This window comes from Typopeltis vanoorti, chromosome 5, assembly GCF_054136105.1.
Source record: "Typopeltis vanoorti isolate ZY-2024b chromosome 5, IOZ_Tvanoo_1.0, whole genome shotgun sequence".
Lineage (NCBI taxonomy): Eukaryota > Metazoa > Arthropoda > Arachnida > Uropygi > Thelyphonidae > Typopeltis > Typopeltis vanoorti.
Genome location: NC_143553.1, coordinates 125,008,656 through 125,034,336, shown reverse-complemented (window position 1 = coordinate 125,034,336; position 25,681 = coordinate 125,008,656). Strand labels below are relative to the sequence as shown.

At 38.0% G+C, this 25,681-nt stretch overlaps 2 protein-coding genes across 3 annotated transcripts in view; one reads left to right on the top strand and one right to left on the bottom strand.

The window, feature by feature from the left end:
• LOC150106788 (receptor expression-enhancing protein 1-like) overlaps positions 1 to 19,851 on the bottom strand; it is a 171,109-nt gene extending 151,258 nt beyond the window's left edge. For both annotated transcript variants that reach the window (XM_090392700.1, XM_090392701.1), the window contains exon 1: positions 19,671 to 19,851. In XM_090392700.1, coding sequence (XP_090248826.1) covers positions 19,671 to 19,702 — 32 coding nt within the window. In that variant the 5' untranslated portion in view covers positions 19,703 to 19,851. The remainder of the gene's footprint in view (positions 1 to 19,670) is intronic.
• A 116-nt stretch (positions 19,852 to 19,967) lies between these two features.
• The window catches only part of LOC150106785 (uncharacterized), a 602,332-nt gene continuing 596,618 nt past the window's right edge, over positions 19,968 to 25,681 (top strand). The window contains exon 1 of the mRNA XM_090393483.1: positions 19,968 to 20,345. Coding sequence (XP_090249609.1) covers positions 20,184 to 20,345 — 162 coding nt within the window. The 5' untranslated portion in view covers positions 19,968 to 20,183. The remainder of the gene's footprint in view (positions 20,346 to 25,681) is intronic.

Here is a 25,681-nt window from a genome sequence, read left to right as displayed (position 1 = left end):
ATAAAATAATTTATCTTTTAACCCAAGTGTGAAGTAATGTCAAGATAGGTACTCCATGTCATCTCCAGGCACATCAAATTGTTCTAGTATTTCATAATTCACTTCATGGGGATCTATCTATTCAGACTGATTCAACTGTTACTGAGGTCTAAGTAGGAACCAGACCATAGATGTATTATAAAGTACTGTGATGTTACTTCATATGCTGGCATGTAGGTAAAATAATAAATAAAATAAAACATTAACATAATTTCCTATTAAGTATAATTGCATTGAGTAAGAAACTGATTTTAGGAACTGAAAAGTTGTTTTTGAACATACCCCCCCCCTTTGCGTGCATGGTTTCTAAAAGCTATTAATTTCATTATAAGTACACCAAATTGTATATCATACTGAATGTATGTTATACTGTATTTACATGTACTGTGATCTTGATGGTCAGGAAGCAAAAATACGAGCAATATCAAACCATACACAACCAAAATGTATTGATAGGGAGCTGTTTGGTAAATTAATAAAGCAGATTGATTGGCACTTGAAAGAAGACAAATAAAGACCTGGCTAAATTCAACCAACAAATAAAACAATACAAAAATGGACAGAATTTACAATAGAAAATAATCACGGGGGGGGGGGGGGCATCTCAGCCAAGAAACCCTTGAACTGCTACATAAAAGAAGTAATTTATCTTTTAATTATCTTTTAACCCAAATGTGAAGTAATGCCAAGATAACGTCAATCCATGCCATACTCATTTAGAATATATAGATGATTACCAAGTTACTATGAATAAAGATGCAAGAAGATTACACCAAATTTAAAATAAATAAATCACAAGAGACAGCAGAAAAACAAAGGAGCCAAAAAAGGTAGAAATGGAATTAAGTATTAAACAAAAAAATAATACCAGCTAAATGAACTAAATGATGAATATCAGGAACACAAACAAAAGAAAAGTAGTCCAGAATTACAGTAAGCTCTTACTCACCCACAAAATGTCATCCCAATAAAGTTAACTGAGTAGAAAGAAGCACCGAAAATACTGCCAGAAGATGTAGAATATGTAGTCAATCAAATGAACGTAGAGTACCAGGAACAGATGAAATAAGATATCAAGGTAGGAGGAAATATTCTTTATAAAGCTCTAGCAACAAGTTTCACTTGGTACCCAAACAATAAAAAAGAAGAAATTATTAACTATAAATCAATATGTCTTCTGGCTCACATTTATAAAATATTCACAAGAACCATACTAAATAAACAAAATGATCCTATGAAAACAGTCCTAAACTCCACGTCTTGAGCTGAGTTTTGTCGAGATTTGCTTGTAGTCCTGACACTTTAAATCTCTCCAGGATGTTAAAGAGATTCCTAATGCAGTCATTGTCCCTAAGGGTGCTCACCACATCATCCGCATAGGCTGTTATTTTGGATTCCTCCGTGGTGAACAGAAATGGTATTCCTCTAACAGCACGAGAGTTGTTGACTGTCTGTAGAAAAGGCTAGGACCAGAGCAAAAAGAGGAGGGGGAGGGGATGGAACTGTTATAGCCTCCCTGGAGAATGGAAAGGAGGCCCCTGCTGACCCCGACTTCTTGAAGAATATGAAACAAATATGAATGTTGGACGCTGTCAAATACTTGGTTGTGATCAATTGAGAGCAATGCCATTGGGAGTTTCTTGGTGGATTCAAATGGAGCAGAACATGTACCTCATCTTTGATGAGGTACAGATTAAATTCTATTGATCAGCCAGGGATGCCATACACGTGGGTGCTTTTGATGACCATTTGGATGAAACCATATGGCACTCCATGAGCTCGCCTAGCATGTTTCCAGTGGTAAGGAAGATGTTGTAAAGTGCCAGGAGAGTTGGGAGTATGAAGTCCCATGCCTCACAATAGAACTTTGTCCCAGTCTGTCTAGGACCAGGCGCTTTCTTAGCTCAGCATTGCTTAAAGGCTCTTGTTATTTCAACTGCCTTAAAAGGATGATCCAATCCTACTTGGATGTGCACAGGTAGGGTAGTTCCAAGTGATGTTCCAAGAAGAGTAGTCCGGAGAGGCACTGTCAAACGTAAAGTTCACTGTAATGTCTCTGGAAGGCTTGCAGGACGTCAGAAGTGGTATTTATGATGTTGCTGCCTTCCATGATGTTAAGTATGATTCACTCATCTCTGAAGCTTGTAAAGTGCCTGCCATAAAAGGAGGATGATAGCCTGTCTTCATTGTTCTGATTTGAAATTTCTTTCCTCCACTTGCCTTTGCTTTTCTGTAACTATTTCAATGTTGATTTCCCAGATGATGTTATCACATGGCATTGGCTATGAACCAGCTCCTTTCTTTGCAGAGGTCTCGGAGCCGAGATCTGTAGAGATAGGCGCATTTTAGGCCCCCATTCTATCATATCATTTCTTTCTTGATGGTGAGTTTGAATTGCATCCAAGTGTCCCAATCCCAGCTAGCAGTGGTCCATGTGGAACAAAGATGGTGAAGTTTGACTGAGAAAATTGATGTGAAGTCTGATGGTAACTTCTAGGGGCTCAGACCAATTTCTACTTTTTCAAGATGATGGTACTTGTTGCCAAACACTATTGTTTGGCAACAAGTATGATGTTGGTGAGCTGAGTACTTCTAGATGCAAAAAGGCTAATTGGAAAGCATTTAACCAGATAAAAGACCCATCACAAACCAAAAAATAGATATCAAAATTACACGAAATCTTAACAATATTATTCTATCAGCAATGCCCTATGGCAGCCAGACATGGAACAACAAAGAAGAAAGAATAAAGCCTAATAACAACCAAAATGGCAATAGAAAGAAGTCTACAATATAAGCAAGTAAGATCACATAAAACACATTAAAATAAGGGAAAATATTCGGATTCAAAGGTGTGGTAGAAGTTATCTATAACAAAAAAGTATGCAGAACATATAGCATGCATGAAAGATAATAGATAGAGTTCAAGAATAACAGGTATGTACTCTTGCTTGTCTCAAACTAGTGTTTGAGACAAGCTAGCAAAAATGAAACAGCAGAAAATTAGAATGCCCAAATGGTAATGAGTGAGATAGCATGCTCACATGGAGTCCTTCATGGAAGGAAATATGAAATAGAATGATTGGAAAAACACCTGGCAAATGGTATGGCAAAGATGCAAAAGGAAGGGTGATGCAAGGGAAGAAAAAGAGTATGAAAGAGCAAAAGAAGGACAGTTTTATATAGATTCCATGATAACAAGAATGATGCCGTAATCATGTTTCTCTGGAGCCAAGAGTAAAGATGTTGGTAATACTGTAAGAATATAGAAAATAAAAGATGATTATTTTGGTGGATAATACTAATGATCTGGCCAAAGACAAGTATGGAATGTGAGAAGATATAAGAGTTGCTGGCACAAATGAATAACAAGAGCAAGGGAGTAAGGATTATAAGTCTACTGCCACAGCATTATAAAGGTGAGTTGAAAAGAAGAAGAGCAATGATTATGAATATATCCAAACTCCTGCCATATATGAATTGTGGATATATGGCAGGAGTTTGATGAATGCTGGGACATATATGAGAAACTAAAGAGTGTTTGGGAAGGGGGGGGGTGCAGGCGAGTGAGTGAGTGGGGTGGAGCATGACCATCTGATGGTGAATGTAGCTCTTAGGTTCTTAACTTCAGCAGGATATTCAACACAAGAGAGGTTTTGGGATAAAGGGGTTGTATTGCAGTATACTGACTAGAAATATCTTGAATAAGGAAAATAAGATTTTGGCATTAGTTAGTTCAACCTGGTCAAAAGTTACAGGCATCAGTGAGCCTCATTTGGGAATAGAGGAAGGGTTTTGCTAACAGTAGAAGAAATGAAGCCAAGAAGAGTAGAAGTACATAAGGACAAAGATGCAGTGGGTAGTTCATTTGACGCTACCTGATGTCCATTTTAAAATTGGAACATTGTTAATTGGCATACTACTGTTAATCATAATAGACAGAAAAATCGTGTAAAAAAACTTGATATTTAAATGTAAACTTTTTGTCTAAATAAAGAAATCAGCTCTATTAAAAACACCTTAGAATTTGCTTTTCGGCTGACTATTTCAATATTATTCTCTAAAATCTAAAATGCAAGTTTAATATGCTTATCAGCCATTCTAGGATAAGTGCTTATAATGATACCTGCAATGCAGATAAATGTCATTAATATATCTGGCAGATATCTAAATCAAGATGAGCTTTTGGCATTATCTAAAAATGTCACAAATTTGATATTTCTTAGAAGAAAATTTACATTAACAGACTCCCCCTGCCTCTCCAATTCCACAGATAAAAGCCTTTATTTTGTTTCTTCTAAGTTTCTAAATTTTTTTAAAATTTTATTTAAAAGTTAAACAGCCAACCTCTTCCTAACTGGTTCAAAATTTAAAGCACTTAAGTCTCTGAAAAATAATTTGATGATTACAACAGCAGAAAAAGGAATTGATAAAGGGTTACTGAGAAGACAGGGTCGGATGCATAATGGTGGAAGACAAGACGAAGCAAAGTTTTCATTACTGTATTTAGTTTTATTTCATTTTATTTAGTGTACTTAATGTTTTGTTTTGCTTGTAACTGTTTGTACTTTTCTTATTTATTTATACTCGCTAATACTTATTTGGCATTTATTTTTGACACTATTTTGAATAACTAATGATTACACTAGTAGTCCCTCGGCAGTAACGAATAATGGCGGATTCAGCTGAAGTCGCAAATGGCATGTCGCCAAGTCCTCTGCCATTTAAGAACTCTATTATAAGCAATATAATAAAGGAGTTTGTGGCATGCATGCATCTCGGGAATTGGATATCTGGCTTGTGAGAGAAGGGGGGGGGGGGCTGCGTGTGTGCATAAAGTGCAGGCAGTGGGAGGAAATAAATGCAGTAGATATACCAATAACCGACCTTGTTGCTCCAGGAATGGGAACAATGAATACCGGAAGACGAGTAGTGTGATAGGAGAGAATGAAGAAAAAAAAAATATGAATGAGAAAATAATAGTTGATAGTGTAGAAGGCATGAGTAACTGACCTACAGAGGGAGATAGAGGGGCTGAAAGAGGAGGTGGAATGTTTTGGGAGAAGTATGAAAGATGAGATTAGGAGAATGGAAGAGATAAATGCAGGCAAATCAGAGTAAGGGAGAGAGAGGTTTTTGGGAATGATAGGAGAGGAGAGAATGGAATTGGATGTGGAAATGGAAATAATGGAAACAGTAGGAGAGAGGTCTGGGAGTGCTAGAAGAGGAGAGAATGGAAACAGTGGGAGAGAGAGGTCTGGGAGTGCTAGAAGAGGAGAGAATGGAAACAGTGGGAGAGAGAGGTATGGGAGTGCTAGAAGAGGAGAGAATGGAAACAGTAGGAGAGACGGAATGAGAGAGAGAGAGAGAGAGGTATGGGAATGACAGAAGAGGGAAAAATGGAAACAATAGGAGAGAGGGAATGGTAAGAGGTATAATGTATGGGGACTCAATGATCCGTGGTGTTCAAGATAGGATGCGTGAGGAGTGTTTGCCAGGTGTTGGCAGTTAAGAGAAGTGAAAAGGTGGATGAGATGATTGTGGTGGTGGGAACAAATGACTTGAGTGGTGGTGTAAATAGGGCAGCGAGAGATGCGAGATTCTTGCTTGAGGTGGTACGAAAGAAGACACAGAGAGGAAAGATAGTGTGTGTGTGTTGCCTAGGTATGATAATGATCAGCTGAGCAGAAGAGCAGTAATATTGAATGACATAATAGCTAGAATGTATGACAAGACAGACTGGAATATGTGGATGCTTGCAGTGCATTTGAGGACAGAGAGGAATTGTATGTGAGAGACCGCTTACATTTGAATGAGGAAGGACGTAGGCATCTGGAGAGATTGCTGTTCTGAACAAGTCAGTGTGTCCCAGGGAGGATGGTAGCATGGATGGCCTCTTGTGGGAATGAGTACTTGGGAGAAGGGGGAAGACATCAACTAACATTGAGCCTAATGGAGTCTAGAGGGGATAATGTTGGGTATAGAAACAATGACATTTATATGCTTTATACTAATGCCAGGAGTATCCAGAATAAGGGAAAGGATTTGGTGGTGCAGTTAGCATCAAGGTTAAATTTTCTGAAAATTTAACCTTGAATAAGACAGACATATTGGTAAGCTTTGATATCTCCTCTTTGTTTACCAATATTCCCTTAATTGACACCTTATCTCTCTTAGAAAACGTTTTTCCCTCTGACATCTTAGATCTATTTTCCTTTGCCATTAACTCTGGGTATTTCTCTTGGAACAACAAAATCTACAAGCAGATAGAGGGAACTGCCATGGGTTCCCCCCTCTAACCCCCCCTTGCCAATTTCTATATGGAAGATTTCGAAAAACAAGCCATAGACTCAGCCCCACTCAAACCTTCTATCTGGCTAAGATATGTAGATGATGTGTTCTCTATTTGGCCTCATGGCCCAGACACGTTAGACTCCTTCCTCAGTCATCTCAATAGTCTACATCCAAGAATCCAGTTCACTATGGAAAAGGAAAAGAACAATTGTTTACCCTTCCTAGACACCTTAGTCACACGCCTGCCTAATGATACACTTACCTTCACCGTATACAGAAAACACACACACACACACAGGCAGACACATTCACAAACTCTCCCACCACCACCCCTCTCAACAATATGGCATTATTAAAACTCGTACCAAGAGAGCCCACAATCTTTGTTCCAGTGGAACCACCCTCACTACTGAGCTTAACCACATACACAGCACTTTCCTCTCCAATGGCTACAGCGATCACAGTATCAAAAAAATAATCAATTCCTCCCCCATTCCCCGTCCTTCTCGTCAACAAGATTTTAAAAATGCCATCACCATACCCTACATCCGTGGCACATCCGAAAAAATAGCCAAGATACTAAAACAGTACAACCTACACACAGCATATAAGCCACACTGCAAACTTGCTACCGTTATCAGTTCTACGAAAGATCAGCTCCCTCCTCTCTCTCTCTGCCTGGAGTTTACAAAGTACCCTGTTCCTGTAAGCTGGCATACTTTGGACAGACAGGCAGATCAGCATCCATCTGTCTAGAGTAACACAAGTCTTACAACTTCAAACACAACTATGGCCATTCAGGCTTGGCTGACCATGTTTTGGACACCACCCACGGGATATCATGGAAGAAAACCACCATGCTCCACCACAGCAAATTCAAGAAAGAGAGACTTTTCTTAGAAGCAGCAGCAGCTCTCAAAAACCAACCAAATCTCAATAAATACGGTTGCATTAAGCTTCCGAAGATTTGGGAAACACTCATCACCAGAGTTCCCACCTTACATTCCAGGCCACCTACTACTGCCCTTAGAGGGCGCTCTACCTAGATAGGACTTTAGTGTCACCCACGTGGTTGGGCTTAGTATTGTTTGTTATTTGTGTATATGTTACATTAATTGTTTTTGTAATCCCCGTAGATGTCCTAGTGACTAGGACGAAATATAGGAAGTATTAAATTCTATTTTAATTCTTTTTGAGTGTTGTAAAAAATCCATTAAGCCTCCAACATGATGTCCTCACAGCACTTAAGTCTCTACACACGTAGAGTAATAGTGCAGATGCGGCAGCCCTGCAAGAGGATTTGTATAAGCTAGATAGATGGGCAAATGAATGGGGTTGTCAGTTTAATGCAGCAAAATTAAGGTCTTGAGGTTTGGGAAACATCGATGGGATGCTGCATACTCTATGGAAGGAGTTATACTGGAGGAGGTAGGGGAGACACGAGATCTGGGGCTGATGATTGATAGAAACCTGAAATTTAGAGAACATTGCAAAGGTGGTGAAGGTAACACAGAAACACAGAGGATTGCTGCAATAATGAGAAGGACGCTGACCTGCAGAGATAAAACGGTTATCATTCCGTTGTATAAGACCCTGATCAGACCACACTTGGACTATTGTTCTCAGATTTGGTCCCCAGGATTTGAAGGGGATAAATTAACTGTGGAAAGGGTACAAAGGCAGATAACAAAGATGGTTTCAGGACTGCACAATGACAGTTATGAGAATCGGCTGAGGGAATGTGGAATGTATAGTTTGGTGGATAGAAGAAGGAGAGGTGATTTGATCGAGACTTTTAAACTGTTGAGAGGTGGTTACAGGATTGACACTAGGGAGTTCTTTCGCTTGGTTGAACAGTGGGAAGGAGTGATGACAAGAAGTCATTCCTGGAAGTTACGAAAGGAAACTGTGAGCAAGAGGGTGAGGAGTGGTTACTTTGCATGGAGGGTGTTTGAACCATGGAATGCATTGCCTGATGGAGTGATGAGAGCGAGAACAGTCAATGAGTTTAATGAGTGGTATGATAGACTTTGTGTTTCTTATGGACCACCCCTCGACGAGTCTTGATAGATTTCGTGTTTCTTAGGAAGGACCTCCCACGATGAGTCTTTTGACTCCATGGAGGCCTGAATAATAATAATAAAAATTTTCATTAATGCTTCAAGATGCTCTTCTATAGCCTCTCAACTTCTGATCCTACTAGCAGCCAGATCAATAGTCTTAATCATCTCATTAAAGAAAAAAAAAAAAAAAAACTTTCCATGGATCTTCCAAGATTAAATAGTTTGACCAATATCGATTGAATTGTTGTCCTAAGTTATTATTATATTGTTAATGACTTGGAGTCATTATCACCCTCAAAAACAGAGCTATAACAATTTGCTCTAATGAATAAGCTCTTAAACAAGAATTAAAAATTATTAGCAATACATTTATAAATAACGGCTATAGCAAAAATACTATTAATAAAGTTCTTCATAAAACTTCATCAAAAAATAATATAGATTACAATCTATAAAAATTAATAGAATTCTACACCTTTATAATCTTAATGCCACTTTTAAACCAACCATAAAATTAAAAATATTCAACTCCTTTAAGGATCCTAAAGGGTTATCAGAAAAAATTAATAGAATTCTACACCTTTATAATCTTAATGTCAATTTTAAACCACCTATAAAATGAAAAATCATATTTGACTCCTCTAAGGAGAAGAATATGATTTTTAATCCTCTCTCCCCATTAGCACACCCTGAAGTTTATTGCATCTATTGCACCAGCAACCAGTGGTGTAGCTACAGCTTTTGCTGCCCCTCTCAATACACAAAAAAAAATACTACAAAAAGTCAAAACGACGTATAAATTAACACACTATGTTTATTTTTGAAGTAAAACTTTAATTTCAACATTCTAAAATGTTATTTTTCTTGCTTTTCTGTTAGCAAAATCGATGACATTGGCAAAGTCGATTTCATAGTAATGTAGGTAATTTTTAATCAATTTTATTTAGAAAAACTCCTCTCACAACTAGCAACACTTACAGCAATTGCGAGGAAACTTCGCTGTAGTATTACAATAGTTGGAACTGAGTTCTCGAGACTGTATTTTAGAATTAACTGCAAAAGTTCAAAAATGTTCAAAGTGCTGCCCGGGGTGGACCGCTCCTCCGGCTATGCCTCTGCCAGTAACTTACCTTATTTGGGGAAACTGGCCTATCTGTAAAAATGAAGACAAACAACACATTAAAATTTAACAAGTTTGGCGAAGCAGGCCTCTCAGATCATGCTCTTAACACCCCACACCAAATTGATCGGAAAAGTACTCGTTTTAAACATCATACAAAAACCTGGAATGAATGGAAATTTAAAAAAGCCTGTGAAATTTTGATTAACCACCCTAATCTTAACAGTAATGGTGGCATAAAAATCCCAAGAATTTGGATGGCTCACATTCAGCCCACTTAGTTTTCCAGCAAACCCTGACGTTAGGACTAAGCAATTTTTCAGCTCTTATTGGCCACTATCCATACTGGTTTGTTGTTATTTATTATTATTATTATTACATCACACCTCCAGGGAGTCCAAAGACTCATCGAGGGAGGGCATCTATTCTACAAATCTTCGTCTCACTACTCCTCCAACCTTCATCATCTAATACCGACTACCACCACTAGTACTTTCACAGACAATCACAACATCCATGCCCACGGCGGGATTCGAACCCGCAGCCTTTTGGCTGGAGAGTGGATACGCTAACCACTATTATTAAATGACACCTCCAGGGAGCCCAGTGGGAGGACACACTACTCTATTTCGCCAAATTCATCTCATCCTCTCCACTACTATTTAATTCTCCAACTACAACACTACTACCATCAACGCCATCATCCATAAGTACTCTTTTATTTTTATCTATTATTTATTAATTTTTCCTTTTTGTAAACATGTTGCTCTCCAGCTTAATTTAATTTTGTAACCTAATAGATAACAATAATAATAGGACTCCAGCTTTGATGTAATAGTTTTTTTCTCACCAGAGGTCAGGCTAATAGTGGTTACAGTTGGTCAGTAACTTTAGCATGGCATGTAGATTGTAGTGCAGCTAGTTTCTTTATATATATGTGTAAACTTCAGATGATGACCTTCATGTAAAGATCGAAACATCGAGTGTTTATTTTGGTTTAAATTAAACTAAAGTTTTACTCTAACGCAGTAGTTGTTCTCATAATTTTCATGATGTATTCTGATCACCATGTAAGCATGAAGGAAAGGAAATGAAATTTTAACATTAATAGAGTAAATTTACCCAAAAATTGTTGGAACTAGCAAGACAGATCAGATGAGGGTGACATTTTGCCAGGAATAGAGATGAATGGATATGATGTTTTTTGTGAGGATATGCAAGACAGAAGGGAGGAGTTATCTCCATCTAAGGAGGAGGATGAAAGTAGAGGACAGTGGCTTTGAAGCAGTATGGTGCAAGATGGGTGTGAACAGAATAAAATATCCAATTCAGTGTTGTTATAGACCTGGTAATGTTGAGTGCAGTGAAAAGGAAATGTATAGGCAAATGTGTTTAGCTAATAAGAAAAGGGTGATCCTTATGGATGATTTTAATTATGATAATATAGATTGGAATGAAGAGACATCATCTAAGAGCAAAGCAAACAAGTTTCTTGGGTTTTCAAGAGAACTACCTTAGGCAGTACATAACAGAGAGTACACACAAATCATGCATGGGTCTTAGATTTGATTACCTCATCAGAGGATGTCATTGTAAATGAGGTGTTGAATTTCCCTCCAGTTGGTGATTGATCATGAGATGATTACTTGGGTGATGACCAGTCATATGAGGAATTCTGTGAGAAAGGGATAGATATATATGTGGAATTATGAGGCTGGTGATTATTACAGGCTCAAGAGACATCTTGCATCTATATCATGGAATTAATGCATTCCAAAGGTCAAAAGAGGCTGATGTGAAATAGATGAATGAAAAGGTGAAGCATGCAATTTGGAAGAAGGCATTATGGGCACAGCATACAATGAATGGCAGTAGTAGTTGGTTGCACGAGGAGTACAAAGAGCAAGCATGAGGAGTAACTTGCTTGGTAAGGATATCAGAAGTGCAGCATGGACAGCAGTTAGTTAATGAGGCCAAAAGGAATACTAGGGAGTTTTTTCAATATGTCACCAATAGAAGAAAGAATGATTATGGAAGGATGATAATGGGTGAGAGAGAGAGAATAGTTCAGTGGTAGAATGATAAGCACTGAACAGTTCATAAAGGTATTTCATTCTCATAAAAGTAATATCATGCAGAACTTGAGAGCAGCAGGAAGAGGAGGAGCCACTGATGGCAAGTGAGAGGTATATCAGGAATTGAGTAAACAATGTCAATAAAGCCATAGGACTTGATGGTATTTCACTGCATAATCTTGAGAGAAGATTATGTAGTGGTATACCACATTATGTTCCAGGGAGTTAACAGCTTTAACTTACCTCTAACTTGAATAAGATTTACACAAGTTCCAAAGGAGTCGAAAGAGTGCAAAATTGTTCCGTTTTATAAAGGAGTGATAAGACTAAGGCTTCAAATTACAGACCAATGTGTTTGGAGTTCTGCTAAATGTGTTGGAGAGGCTAGTGAGTATCAGGATTCAGAAATGGGTTGATGACAGCAACCCATTTCTGAATCCTCCCTCATTTGTCTATAACCCTCTCTGAAGCTTCCTCAGTCCTCCCAATACAGTTCACATCATCTGCAAAAGCCAAAACATGACAAGTGCAGTGGACAAAGAGGAAGCATGCATGGTAGTATATTTATATTTTGCTAAAGCCTTTGACAGATTGCCACATGACAAGTTAGTAACTAAATTAGAACAGATGAGGTTGGATAGTAGATTAGTACACTGGATTGGAGATTGGCTGTCTGATATGTATCAACAAGTTGTGTATGGCAGGAGCAATATCCTGGAGGAGGAAAAATCCCAGGGGGTGTGATTATCCTTCCTCCTAAAAGACCTAATTACAGACCCTTATGCCTCAAAAGTATATATTAGGTCCATTGCTGTTTAATTTGCATATAAATGATATTGGGAAGGATCTGAATGGCAATATACAGTTGATTGCAAATGATGCAAAGTTGGGAAGAACTCTGAGGAATACAACGGATGTTGTAGCCCTTACAATATGACTTGAATGGACTTTCTGAATGGGGTTACAAGTTCAATATAACAAAGTGTCAATACCATAACCAAAGGTTTTAATACCAATTTTTTGGTATCAATACCAAAGGTTTTAAGGTCTGAAAAACACACATGGGATGCAGAGTATAAGGTTAGTGGGGCTTAGAGGAGGTGGAAGAGATGAGAAATCTGGGATGTTGATGGATAAGGACCTGAAATTTCAAGGACATTGTTAGAGAAGTATAGCACATTATAGGAATGATTATCCTCATATTTAGTTGAGCACTATTGCTGCTTTTTTCTTGATTGATATAATTATACCTGTAATAAGAAATTTAATGATCAAGAAGTATGGTCATTTTCAAAAAAATAATGATATGCTACTAGTTTAAAATTTTTCTTTTTTTGTAAATCCATAGAATGTTGTAGCATGGGTGGACTAAAGATTTTTTTCCCCATTTTTTTTTTAATTAACTCTCTATATATTTTTGCTTAATATATATTACATAGTCTGGAAACCGCTGCTCTAGAAACCAAACATGGACCTTTTCCAATCTTCTTTGGATCTTCAGTAGTCAGTGCAGTGGTTTCACATATACTCCTTAACTAAAAATTCTGTACTTTAGACACCTCCCATGTCATTGTATGATAATCTCTTTCCCTCCTCCATCAGAGGTAAAATGGCTAACCTACTACTACTACTCCTTGGCATTACAGTCCATTTAGGACCTGGACTTGTCTCAGAATAGCCTTCCATTCTTCACGATTCTGTGCCTTATTCCTCCAATTCTTTACTCTCATTTTCTTTAAATCATCCTCCACATCATCAAGCCATCTCCTTTTTGGTCATCCTCTGGGTCTAGATCCACTTGGTCCAAACATGAAGACCTTTTCTACAACTCTGTCATCCCTCATTCGCTGAGCATGTCCTAGCCATCTCACCTTTATTTCAGTAATAATATCTACTTCATTGAATTTCTCCATTATTTCTTTGTTTCTCACTCTCCAAAGTCCATTCTCATTAACTGGGCCAAAGATCTTTCTTAATACCTTTTGTTCCCATACTTGTAATCAGTTTTGATCTCTCTGGATCATTGTTCATGTTTTACAGCCATAAAAAAGTATGGGTTTGAGGATTACTTTATATAGCTGAATTTTACTTTTTATCAAAATCAAATTAGATTTTAATAGTGGTTGAATACTATAATAAGCTCCAATTGCTGCAGCAATTCTATAAGTAATTTCAACTGACACACCATTATTTTCTGCAATTACTGAATCCAAATATGTGAACTTCTGTACTCATTCAAAGGCTTCTTCATCTACAGTGAAACTTTGGATATTTCCAAATTTTTGTTCATCTCTGGCAACAATTAAGTATTTTGTTTTAGCTTCATTTGTCTGTAGTCCCATTTTCTTTCCCTCCTCCCTCATTTGTCTATAACCCTCTCTGAAGCTTCCTCAGTCCTTCCAATACAGTCCACATCATCTGTAAAAGCCAAAAGCTGTAGGCTTCTATTCATAATGGTACCACTTCTGTTTATGATTATATTTTGTATCACCCTTTCAAGGCATCAGTAGCATTAAATTGAATTTTAATTAGGAAAAGATTTTGTGTTTCCTTTTTCTTTGGAGGAGGACCAGGGCTCCCTTGCCCCCCCCCCCGTGCACCACTGCAAGGCATAGGTTGAAAAGCATTGTTGATAGTTGATCTTCTTGTGATAATCCTGAACTCTGATGCAAGTTCACCCTATATTTGCATTCTACACATGGTATTTCCGAGTGTCATTTTAACTAATCTTATCAATTTGGATGGAATTTGAAATTCCCTCATAACTTTGAATGGCTCATCTTTATTAATTTTATCATAGGCTTGTTTAAAGTCTAAAAACAAATAGTGCAGATTGATATTAAACTCGTAGCATTTTTCCATTATAATTCAAACTGTAAAAATCTGGTTTATTGTTGATCTACCATATCTAAAGCTACATTGATAGTCACCCAGTGTTTCTTCTATGAAAGGCTGCAATCTAGCTTCCGGTATCCCTGCAAAAATTTTGTAAATCATTGCTAACAGTGATATTTCTCTATAATTTCGGCAGAGTTGTCATTTTTCTTATGGATAGGAAAGATAATAACAGTATCCCATTCAGTAGGCAAAGACTCATTTTCCCATACCTCTGACAAGCACGCATGGATTTTGATTAATAGTGATTGCCCACCATATTTTAATAGCTCAACTGGTATTCCATCTTCACCAGGTGCTTTATTATTTTTCATTCTCTTTAGGGCTAATTCCACCTCGTGTAGCTCTGGTATTTCCTCAGTCTCAGCTTTTCTTATACTTGCCAGGTGTTCGTTAAGCTCTTCTTCTTCTGGAACATTAATTTCCAAACTTGTTTTATCCTGAAGGAGATCTTCAAAATGTTCTGTTTACCTCAAGATGTGCTCCTTTCCACCAAGCAAGTTGCCCTCATGGTCTCTGCAGAAAATTGTTCCAGGTTGAAATCTGCCTTTAATTTCCTTAATCTTATTATACATTTTCTTAATTTGTCCAGTATTCTTCAATATCTCAATTCTATTTAGCCTTGCCTTTTCCCCATTCATGCTTCTTTTTTCTGTACATCTTTTTGGCTTGTTTTCAATTTTTCTCTATATTCTTTCTCATTTGCTCAAGTTTTCCGTTCAAGCATCTTTAGATGAGCTGCATTTCTGTCTTCAACACATTTTCTACATATCAAATCATGCCATTCATTTTATTTATCATTGTTTCTGAATCCCAGAACTTCAGCCACTTGGATAATTTTATTCTCAATTCTTCCCCCCCTTTTTTATATATTTTTTTAATCTATAGTCATATCATTGGCATAATCGTCCTCTTTCTCTTCATTTATTTCTTCTCTCAATCATTCAACATATTTTCTATCTGTTGTTTATTATTTTAACGGTATAATAGAACACAGAAACTAAGTAAATAATTAATTTATTAACTTGATGCTGATATTTCGCTGGTGTTATAACCAGCATATTCAGAGCACAAAAACACTGGTTGTCACAATACGCGAGACTAAAACAACATGGTGTACTTAAAACAAAATTGTAGCAGCAACACAAAGACTAGAGTCCTGATTTTGGCACCCTCTATCTGAAAAAAAAAAGCAGCTATCATATATTACTAGAGTCCTAGAAAAGTGCTAGTTTTTTCTTAATATGACTGTCTCCCAGATCTTCGGCAAGTTAATACAGCCATATTTGTTGAGATTTGGAGTGTGTTTTAGGGCTTCTGTCGCCTCTAAGAACAATCTCTCTGATTTATATGGGTTTCTGTGTAGTACTTTTGTGTTTTTCCAGTTGATCCTGTGTGCAGGGGTATCCAGAGCATGGTCTGCTAGGCCCGACTTCCCATAATGATAATTCCGGACGTATCTTTTATGTTCGCTGATGCGGATGTTCACAGTTCTTCCTGTTTGACCGTAGTAGGCTTGATTGCATGAGCAGTTCTCTCCCCCCCCCCCAGCCAACTTTTACATAGAACACCTGGAAAAACAAGCAATCAACACAGCCACTCTCAAACCAACACTTTGGCTACGCTATGTTGATGATGTGCTTGCTATTTGGCCACATGGCCCTGAGACATTGAAAACATTCTTAGCACATTTAAATAGCCAACATCCAAAAATCCACTTTACTATGGAACTGGAAGCCAACAACTGTCTGCCCTTCCTGGATACACTCATCACACATCTCCCAGATGGTTCCTTATCATTTTCAGTTTTTAGAAAACCCACACATACAGGCAGATACTTACACAAGCAATCACACCATCATCCTTCTCAACAATATGGCATATTAAAAACGCTAACCCATAGAGCGAGAGCAATCTGTTCCAATGACAAGGCTCTTACTGCTGAACTGACTCACTTACGCCACACCTTCTTGGCCAACGGCTACAATCCACATAAAATAAACAAAATACTAAACACTCCTAAGAAACCCCTCCCACCATCCACCACAGAGAACTACAACAAAACAGTCACCATCCCTTACATTAAAGGCACATCCGAAAAGATCTCAAGAATTCTCAATAAACAAACTATGCACTACATTCAGACCATGTAGCAAATTAGCCACCCTCATCCGCTCACCCAAGGACAGCATTCCTCCTTTATCACATCCAGGAGTGTACCAAGTACCCTGCTCATGCAATCAAGCCTACTACGGTCAAACAGGAAGAACTGTGAACATTCGCATCAGCGAACATAAAAGATACGTCCGGAATTATCATTATGGGAAGTCAGGCCTAGCAGACCATGCTGTGGATACCCCTGCACACAGGATCAACTGGAAAAACACAAAAGTACTACACAGAAACCCGTATAAATCAGAGAGATTGTTCTTAGAGGCGACAGAAGCCCTAAAACACACTCCAAATCTCAACAAATATGGCTGTATTAACTTGCCGAAGATCTGGGAGACAGTCATATTAAGAAAAAACTAGCACTTTTCTAGGACTCTAGTAATATATGATAGCTGCTTTTTTTTTTTTTTTCAGATAGAGGGCACCAAAATCAGGACTCTAGTCTGTGTTGCTGCTACAATTTTGTTTTAAGTACACCATGTTGTTTTAGTCTCGCGTATTGTGACAACCAGTGTTTTTGTGCTCTGAAGATGCTGGTTATAACACCAGCGAAATATCAGCATCAAGTTAATAAATTAATTATTTACTTAGTTTCTGTGTTCTATTATACTGTTAAAATAATAAACAGAACCACTTTAACATTATGTTTTGATGACTGATCATATATCCTCTCCTGTGATTCATAGAAGCTACCTTATCTTCACAAGAGTCCTCGGTTGACGTGTATGCACATAAGTGAAATAGTGAACATCTTAAACTTTATTATCAGTACACAACATTGTTTATTAACTGGTTTAAAGTACAGAACCAAGTGTTTCCATTTTTTTTATCAACCAAGAATGGAGTACCAAAGGCTTTTTGATTTTCTCTGCTATAAAAGATAGCATATGTTCAAGTATTAAATATGTCACTTGCTCTCCATTGCAATGCTGTTATCCTCACTCTATAGTTCCTTGCATGCTCCTGGTCTGTTCAGGCTTAAGACATTCCAGCTTTCAAACCAATATTCATAATTCTTTTTACGTTGTCCATGTTGTTCCGTGGAGTCCATCCAATTAATTTTCCTTTTCACTTTAATAATGAGTTTTTATAGGGTAGGGTTGTTAGCCTTGTGCTCAACCTTTCAAGAAGGAACCCAGCTATACCCCTGGGGACTGGGTACCCATTTCAGTCACCTTTTACAACAAGCATGGGCTACATTGGGGCTATTCTTTAACCCCGGTCACCACATGGGGCAAAATGGCTAACCTGGATGCGAGTATATCATCGGACGCTATGTTACTGACACCCAAATACCGAGTGTCTTCAATTATGTCTTTTAAGTAATACTTTCTCAGTAGTTCATAATTCCATTTATTTCCTCCATATACTCATACTCAAAAATCTATGATAATTATTCTTTTGAGCTTGCTGAAAACATCTGCCAATGAATGCCATCATTTCTTCCTTTGCATACCCCATCTTCCTCAAAGTCCTATAAATAACAACCAACTGTTTCACACCCTTCTGACAAACAGCTACTTCTATTGGTTGCAGTTGTTCTGCTAACATAAAGAGAACACCAGTCCTGTTCTCTCTGAAATACAATATCATTTTCACACTATCTCTGCAACAATGCCAAAAACTTACTGTATTTCTGACATTAGTATATGTAACAGTGAGCTCACAGATACTCCTGCCTATTTGTAAAAATTGTGCTCTTCACATGAGACCTATGTAACTATATTCACCACTCTCCTCATTCTTCCAATCCCTTAGAAGGCATACACTCGCATTTAAATGCATACCATAATTCACATATAATTCTTTTTCCTCCATAAAATTCAGTCTACTGTTCCTACAATCAATGAAATGATTCATTTGCTATAGTGGGCAACCTTTCCAATTGATTACTGTCTCTTCTTCCAGTAACACTATTATTTTCGAGATCTCATTCCATATCTGTTACCTTTTAAATCATTTACATCTGTCAAAAGTATCAGTTATTTCTTTTTCGCATTCCAATGGCATCGCTCACATCTTCAATTTTATTTAAAGCGTTCAGTTTGTTGCCGAAGTTTTATGTTATTTGCTGTCAGCAATTGAAAATTTAATCAACAAGGCATATCAGTTAACTAATTTTTTATGAACAACCACTGTAAAATTTAAAACCCGAGCGTTTTCAAGAAAAATACATTTTATTTAAAACGTTCAGTTAGTAGCCAAGTTTTATCTTGTTTAATCTCATGCTGTCAGTAATTAAATTAACAAGGCTAACTAATATTTTATGAACCACCACCAGCCACTACATTTGTAAAAATGAACAATAAATGCGCTTCATAGCATTGTCTTGATTTTAGTACTATTCAACACTTGCAGCTTTTCGGTATTCGTTTTGTTTCTGTTACACGCTTCTCCGCCGCTGCTATTCATAAGATAAATATATGAAAATAAGTAATTTTGCAATAATAAACTGTACCTTACACTGCATGATCGAATACTGAACTAAACTGGAACAGTATCAATCATGCAAAACCTTTTAAAGCTGACACACACTTTCAAAAGACCCGCGAATGGAATTTCCATGCTAGTTGAACTTATCAAAAGTAAATGTTTTATTACAAAGTGAAAAATAAGACTCAGTTTTTAGTGGCTGCTTTAACCCGCTGGTTAAATACCTAGAACTTTGCCAAAAGCCAGTTTCAGAGAACAACTTGCAGTCTTTGGGAGTGAAATAGATAAGCATATACCACCTGTGCAGTAATTAACGTAAAAATGGACTTGGGGTTCACAAAAAGCCACAAATGTTTTTTGAACGTTTGTCAAAATAATTCTATTTTAGCGACAGCTACCTCGTTCTGTTTTAATTTTTCCTATGAAATCATAATAAAACATGCCATTACATAATCTCTAATTCCCATGAATAAAATAACTTCTCAATAATATTATTTGTCTATGACACTTTCTAATTCGGCTGCAATTATTGTTCAATGTGTTTATACACAAAGGAGTACAGATCTATTTTTTACTTACAAGACAAGCCTTGATATGGCAGCAGTCACCATTTTAAGAAAATTAAATATGCTAGACTAGGATTATAATTCAGTATAAATAAAGCATAATTTCACAAACATCAAACACACGTGACATTAAACTACAACTTCACATTATATCCAAAGAACTTGCTCAGATAATCGTGGACAGCTGATATTGAACTGCTATATTCCATGACGTTTTATGGAACCTTATCGTGATTGGTTAAAACATAGTCACATGCACAAACATTACTACGCAATTTTGACTATAGGGATCATGGAATGTACTTAATTTTACACTCTTACCGTTATAATTGTAAGTCACATGGCGGACGATTATTTTCAGAACTCGAACTAGCGCATGTGCGAAGAGAGAGTTGCTATGCGGCGCTTGTCATGCTAACCGTTATCAATGTTGTTTCCTTCAGTGATATTATTTTATATTTGGTGACGTGGGATCATCTCATAACATACAATTCTTCAGATGAATGTGAAATGTTAATTATCAGCAATGGCTGATAAATACAGGGATGGGATAGTAGGGAAGAGATTTCTTTCTCTTTCTACTTCAACAAAATCAAAACTATTGAATTCAAACATATCAGAGTGGGCATGGCGACCGGGTGTTATTCGTGCAACTTTGCAGAAAGATTTCAAGAATTCCGAGCTGGTTGTAAGTCAATTTTTTTTTATCATTTTGAAGTTACCAAAAGTTTACATCACATGAATCATATTCGGTGAAGCAGATGAAAGCGTTATGAAATGATTGCAATATATGAAGACTGACTTCATTTGTGGATTCAGCAATAGTTATCGACTGCGGTTCTTTATAAACGTAGAACAGATATATTGTATGTATACCAGAGTTTTTCGCTGTCAGATTCCCGACACAAAAGCTGCAGATATAACCAAAGGATCTCGCATTCCAAGTGTCGTGTAATTACACCTAAAAGATAATACTTGTTATGCGATCGTTTTCCCAAAGGAGAATTCGTATATTATCGTGGATTTAGTAGATCTGTTTTGTAGTGATAATAAACAGTTGGTGAATCAACAACGAAATGAGCTATGAATTAGTCTGTTTTGTAAATAATCGTTTTTTATCCGGATATTGTGAAAATTTCTACATTTGGAGAGCAGTTTTGCTTCCATAACCATTGTTTCGTGCCGCAGGTTAAATATATATAGTTTTATTTGTCTAAATTTGATCACTCACCAAATTGATGTTGTAATAGTGTGGGACAGCTTGTTTTTCATGATAAATATATTTTAATTATTGCACAGGCACCTCTGTGGAGTTATAAAAAAACATCATGGGAGATCCAAACTATCAACACAATATCAGTTGTACCTCTCCTTGAAACCATTCATTCACCATTCTCAAATTGAAAAATCTAGTCCTAAAGCCCTTGCTAACTACATTCTTACCTAATATCCAGGAATGAGATCTTGTTGGTCTAGCCAAGTGCTGAAACATTTTCTATGTATTCATCCTATAAAATCTTTTAAGTAACTTAATGTTTCTCTCATATCCCAGGGCCGGCCATCTCATTTTCTATGTATTCATCCTATAAAATCTTTTAAGTAACTTAATGTTTCTCTCATATCCCAGGGCCGGCCATCTCGGGGGTACAATGGGTGCCATGCACCCGGGTCCCACGATCGAGTGAGTACAGTCGGTACACATTTGCGGAAACGTATTTTTTATTTTATTTTATTTTTCTTCTGCTAATTTTGTTATAACTAAAGGGATTTCATCGACAGGATTTTAGGGGCCCCGGTAATAATAATATCTCTGTGTTTCTCTATTATATTAGTGTTTTGTGTTCAGTAAACGTTATGTTAACCTGTTATATTTCAAATGTTTTTTTTTTGTTTTTGTTTTTTTGTTTTCCTGTGCCAAAATCATTTGCAGGTGAGAGGTTTTACAATACGTTTATTTCGAATCCTTTAATTTTTACCTTTGAATGAAAAATATTTTAGGGCCCCAAAAGGTTTCTTGCACCCGGGCCACTTTATAGAGAAGGCCGGTCCTGCATATACCTCCCTTTTTCTCCTTCCCCTCTCATCCAACTCTTGCAACCCACAAACCCTTAATCTATCCTTATAGGGAGCATTCCACAAACCATTCATCCCCGAATCCTCCCCACTACTTCCCAAGAAACCCAGGTCCAGACCCGACCACAATAATCCACATGTGGTTGTATCAAGGCTTTATAAAGAGTAATGATAACTCCCTTATCTCTGCTTAGTAGCATTTTTTTCAATAAGTAAGTAATCTTGTGAGCTACGCTGGCTACTTTAGCACTATGCTCTCTAAACTTCAGCTCTATCTACTACTTCTTCTTCTTCTTCTGCAGCTTCTCCCACTTAAGTGGGGTCACTGTTTGTTATGAGTCTCCTCCACACCTTCCTGTCTTGGGCTGTCACCACATCCAAGTTCTTCATCTTCAAGTCCTCTTCTACCAGCTCCCTCCATCTCTTCTTTGGCCGCCCACGCTTCCGCCTTCCTTGCACATCCATCTGCATGACCCTTCTTCCCACATATTCGTCCTCCCTCCTCATCACATGACCAAACCATCTCAACCTTGCCTCCTGTATTTTCGCTCCTAAGTTCGTAACTTTCACTGTTCCCCTGACATAGTCATTTCTCAGATGATCCTTTCTGGTCACACCGCACATCCACCTAAGCATTCTCATCTCTGCTACTTCCATCCTGCTGATGTTATTTTTCCTCAGGGCCACAGTTTCTATAGCATATGTCATAGCTGGCCTCACTACTGTCCTATAAATTTTGCCTTTCAGATTGATCGGCACCCTCTTATCACATAACACTCCAGCCATCTCCCTCCAGTTCCTCCAACCTGCTTGTATCCTGCATCCCACTTCCTTCTCACCTCCTCCATCTTCTTCCACTGTTGAACCTAAGTATCTAAAGTCTCTCACCTTCCTGATGACATTTCCTTCCAGCTCCAGGTCTGTCTCCTGGCCACCGCCCACTGTGCAACACATATACTCTGTCTTACTTCTGCTCGGTCTCATACCTCTCTCTTCCAGTACTTTTCTCCATCTTTCCAGTTTAGTTTCCGCTTCTTCTCTTGTATCTACACACAGCAAGATGTCATCTGCATACAACATTGTCCAAGGTGCATCTTCTCTCACCTCCTCTATTACCACCTCCATCACAATATTAAACAGAAACAGACTTAATGCTGACCCTTGATGCAAGCCAACTGTTACTTGGAAACTTTCTGTCTGTCCCAAACAGGTCCGAACACTTGTCTTCACATTTCTGTACATTTCCTGCACCAACCTGACATATTTCTCCGGCACCTTCTTCTCCCTCAGACACCTCCAGACTTCTTGCCTTGGCACTCTATCGTATGCTTTCTCCAGATCAATAAATACCAGATGTAGCTCCCTTTGTTTCTCTCGATATTTTTCCATCATCTGTCGTAACCCAAAGATAGCATCTGTTGTTGATCTACCAGGCATGAAGCCAAATTGTTCCTTTGCAATCTCCACCTCCTCCCTCAATCTACCATCAAGAACCCTTTCTAGGATCTTCATTGTGTGGGACATCAACTTTATTCCTCTGTAATTTTTACAGTCTTGCGCATCCCCTTTACCCTTGTAGATGGGAACAAGAGTACTCTCCCTCCATTCCTCGGGTATATTTTCCTGTTGGCAAACTTTCATGAACAGGTCCCATAGCAGGTCAATTCCCTCTTCCCCCAGTGCCTTCCATGCCTCCACTGGAATTCTGTCATGGCCCACCGCTTTTCCATTCCTCATCCTCTTCATGGCCTCCGTCACTTCCATTCTACTGATGTTCTGCACCATCCCCTCAGAAGGCTGCCCATCTCCTCTGTGAGTCCTTGCATTTTCCTCATTCAGAAGTCCCTCAAAGTATATTTTCCATCTGTTTCTTATGTCCACATCCTTCCATAATACTCTTCCTTCAGCATCTTTGATCTGCCTCACATGTAAGATGTCCTTAGCTGCTTTATTTCTACATTTCGCTAGTTGGTAAATTTTTCTCTGTCCTTCCTTTGTTTCTAATTGATCATACAGATCTTGATATGCCATGGCCTTCGCCTGTGCCACAACTCTCTTGGCTTCTTGCTTTCTCTCTTTGTACACCTCTCTGTCCTCTTCCACTCTTGACTCATCCCACTTCTGCTTTGCCTTCCTCTTAGCTGTCACTGCCACTTGTACATCATTATTCCACCACCAACCCTCCTTCTGCTCTCTAATCTTTCCAGATGTCTCACCAAGCACCTCGATTGCACAGCTCAGGATTACTTTTGAATTATGTTTCCACCAATCTTGTACACTTTCCAGTCCATCCGAAATCCTCTCTAACACTCTCTCCCTAAAACGATTCCTCACACTCTCTTCTTTTAAGCGAAACCACTTAATTGTCTTCATCCCATGGCAACCAGAAGTTCTTATCTTCGATCTTAATTTAAAGTCTGCGCACAGCAGTCGGTGTTGTTGTGCTACTTGATCTGTTGGAATTACCTTACAATTTGTCACAACCTTAAGATGTTTTCTTCTAGTCAAAATGTAGTCAATTTGTGAGCTGTTGTTACCACTTCTAAATGTTATCAAATGTTCTTCCCTCTTGAAGAAAAACGAGTTCACAATTGCCAGATCAAACGCTACTATCTACTACTACTACTCCCAAATCCCTGGCTTTATCAATTTCCTGGAGTATAGTTCATTTAGTGTGGTGCACAGCTTGTAATCTTTTTATCCCAAAATTTTTCTGAATTCACTTTTCTGCATTCTTGGCATCTGTTATGTTTTGTCCATACTGTCAGCCTATTTAAATCATCCTGCAAGCTCTCTGCATCACCTTGATTAACTTTTACCACCCAACCTTGCATTATCAGCAAATAACTGAATATCTCCCTTCAAATTATTTCTTATATCACATATGTATAAATTAAACAGCAGTGGTCCAAGCATTGCCTTGCAGCACAGCAGTGGTCACCTGCTTTTTTCTGGATTCTGGTCCAAATACTTTTTGGTATTTGTCCACTCTTGAATACATATACATATCCAGTTTCATATCCATCCACGTTTGTTGCAGTTTGCATAATAGATTTCCCTGTGGAACCCCTCAAAGCATTTCTCAAATTCCAGCAGTATTATCATCATCATGTAGCCATTCCATTTATCCCATTTAGCTGTTGCTCTATTATAAAAAAATTAGTGGATTGCTAAGGCATGACTTAACCTTCACAAAGCCTTGCTATCCCTCACAGAATATCAGTAAGACAGTACTTCTCTGCTGAACAGTTACTTACGCTGATAAATCCTATATCCGACCAACATTGGAATACTGCTCTCAAGTATGGAGGGGGTGCACCTAAGATCTTCCTAAAAATTTTGATGCTGTTCGGAAAAGGGCAGGCCAGTTGATTAATGATGTATCTCTTACAGACTATTCAGCCACTTTTCTCCATAGAAGAACGGTTTCTTCATTGTGGCTTTTCTGCAGAAATTGCCATGACCATCGTTCAGCAGAATTAGCAGCCATTATGCCTACAATTAAGAGCCAAGAGGCTATTTTTTTCTGGCAACGGTAAAATAGCCTCTTGGCTCTTTATTATAGTAATAATATATGGGTACACCTTTCTGGCAATTCGTATAGTGAAGTATGTAAGTTCGGTTCACTTAAACCTTGGTATTATCCAGGTCTACCTACTCACTGATGAGACCTCAATAAAGTTTGAAACTGGTCCGAGTAGTGACCTTCCTCATAATGTAAAACAGTAATACATCTCCTAGGAGCTGAGTTGTACATTATGAGAAAATATTATGGATAGTGATCGGAGCTTGCTCCACCTTTGCTCCGAGTTGCCCTAGTGTTGTACTATCAGATGTTGACTTTCGCTTGGACTTGCCAGAAGTTCTTCAGCATGAAACTCTTAGATCTCAATCTTCGAGTTTCTTATTTGGCTTTAAAATAATGAGGGATTTATTATCCCCTTAACTTAA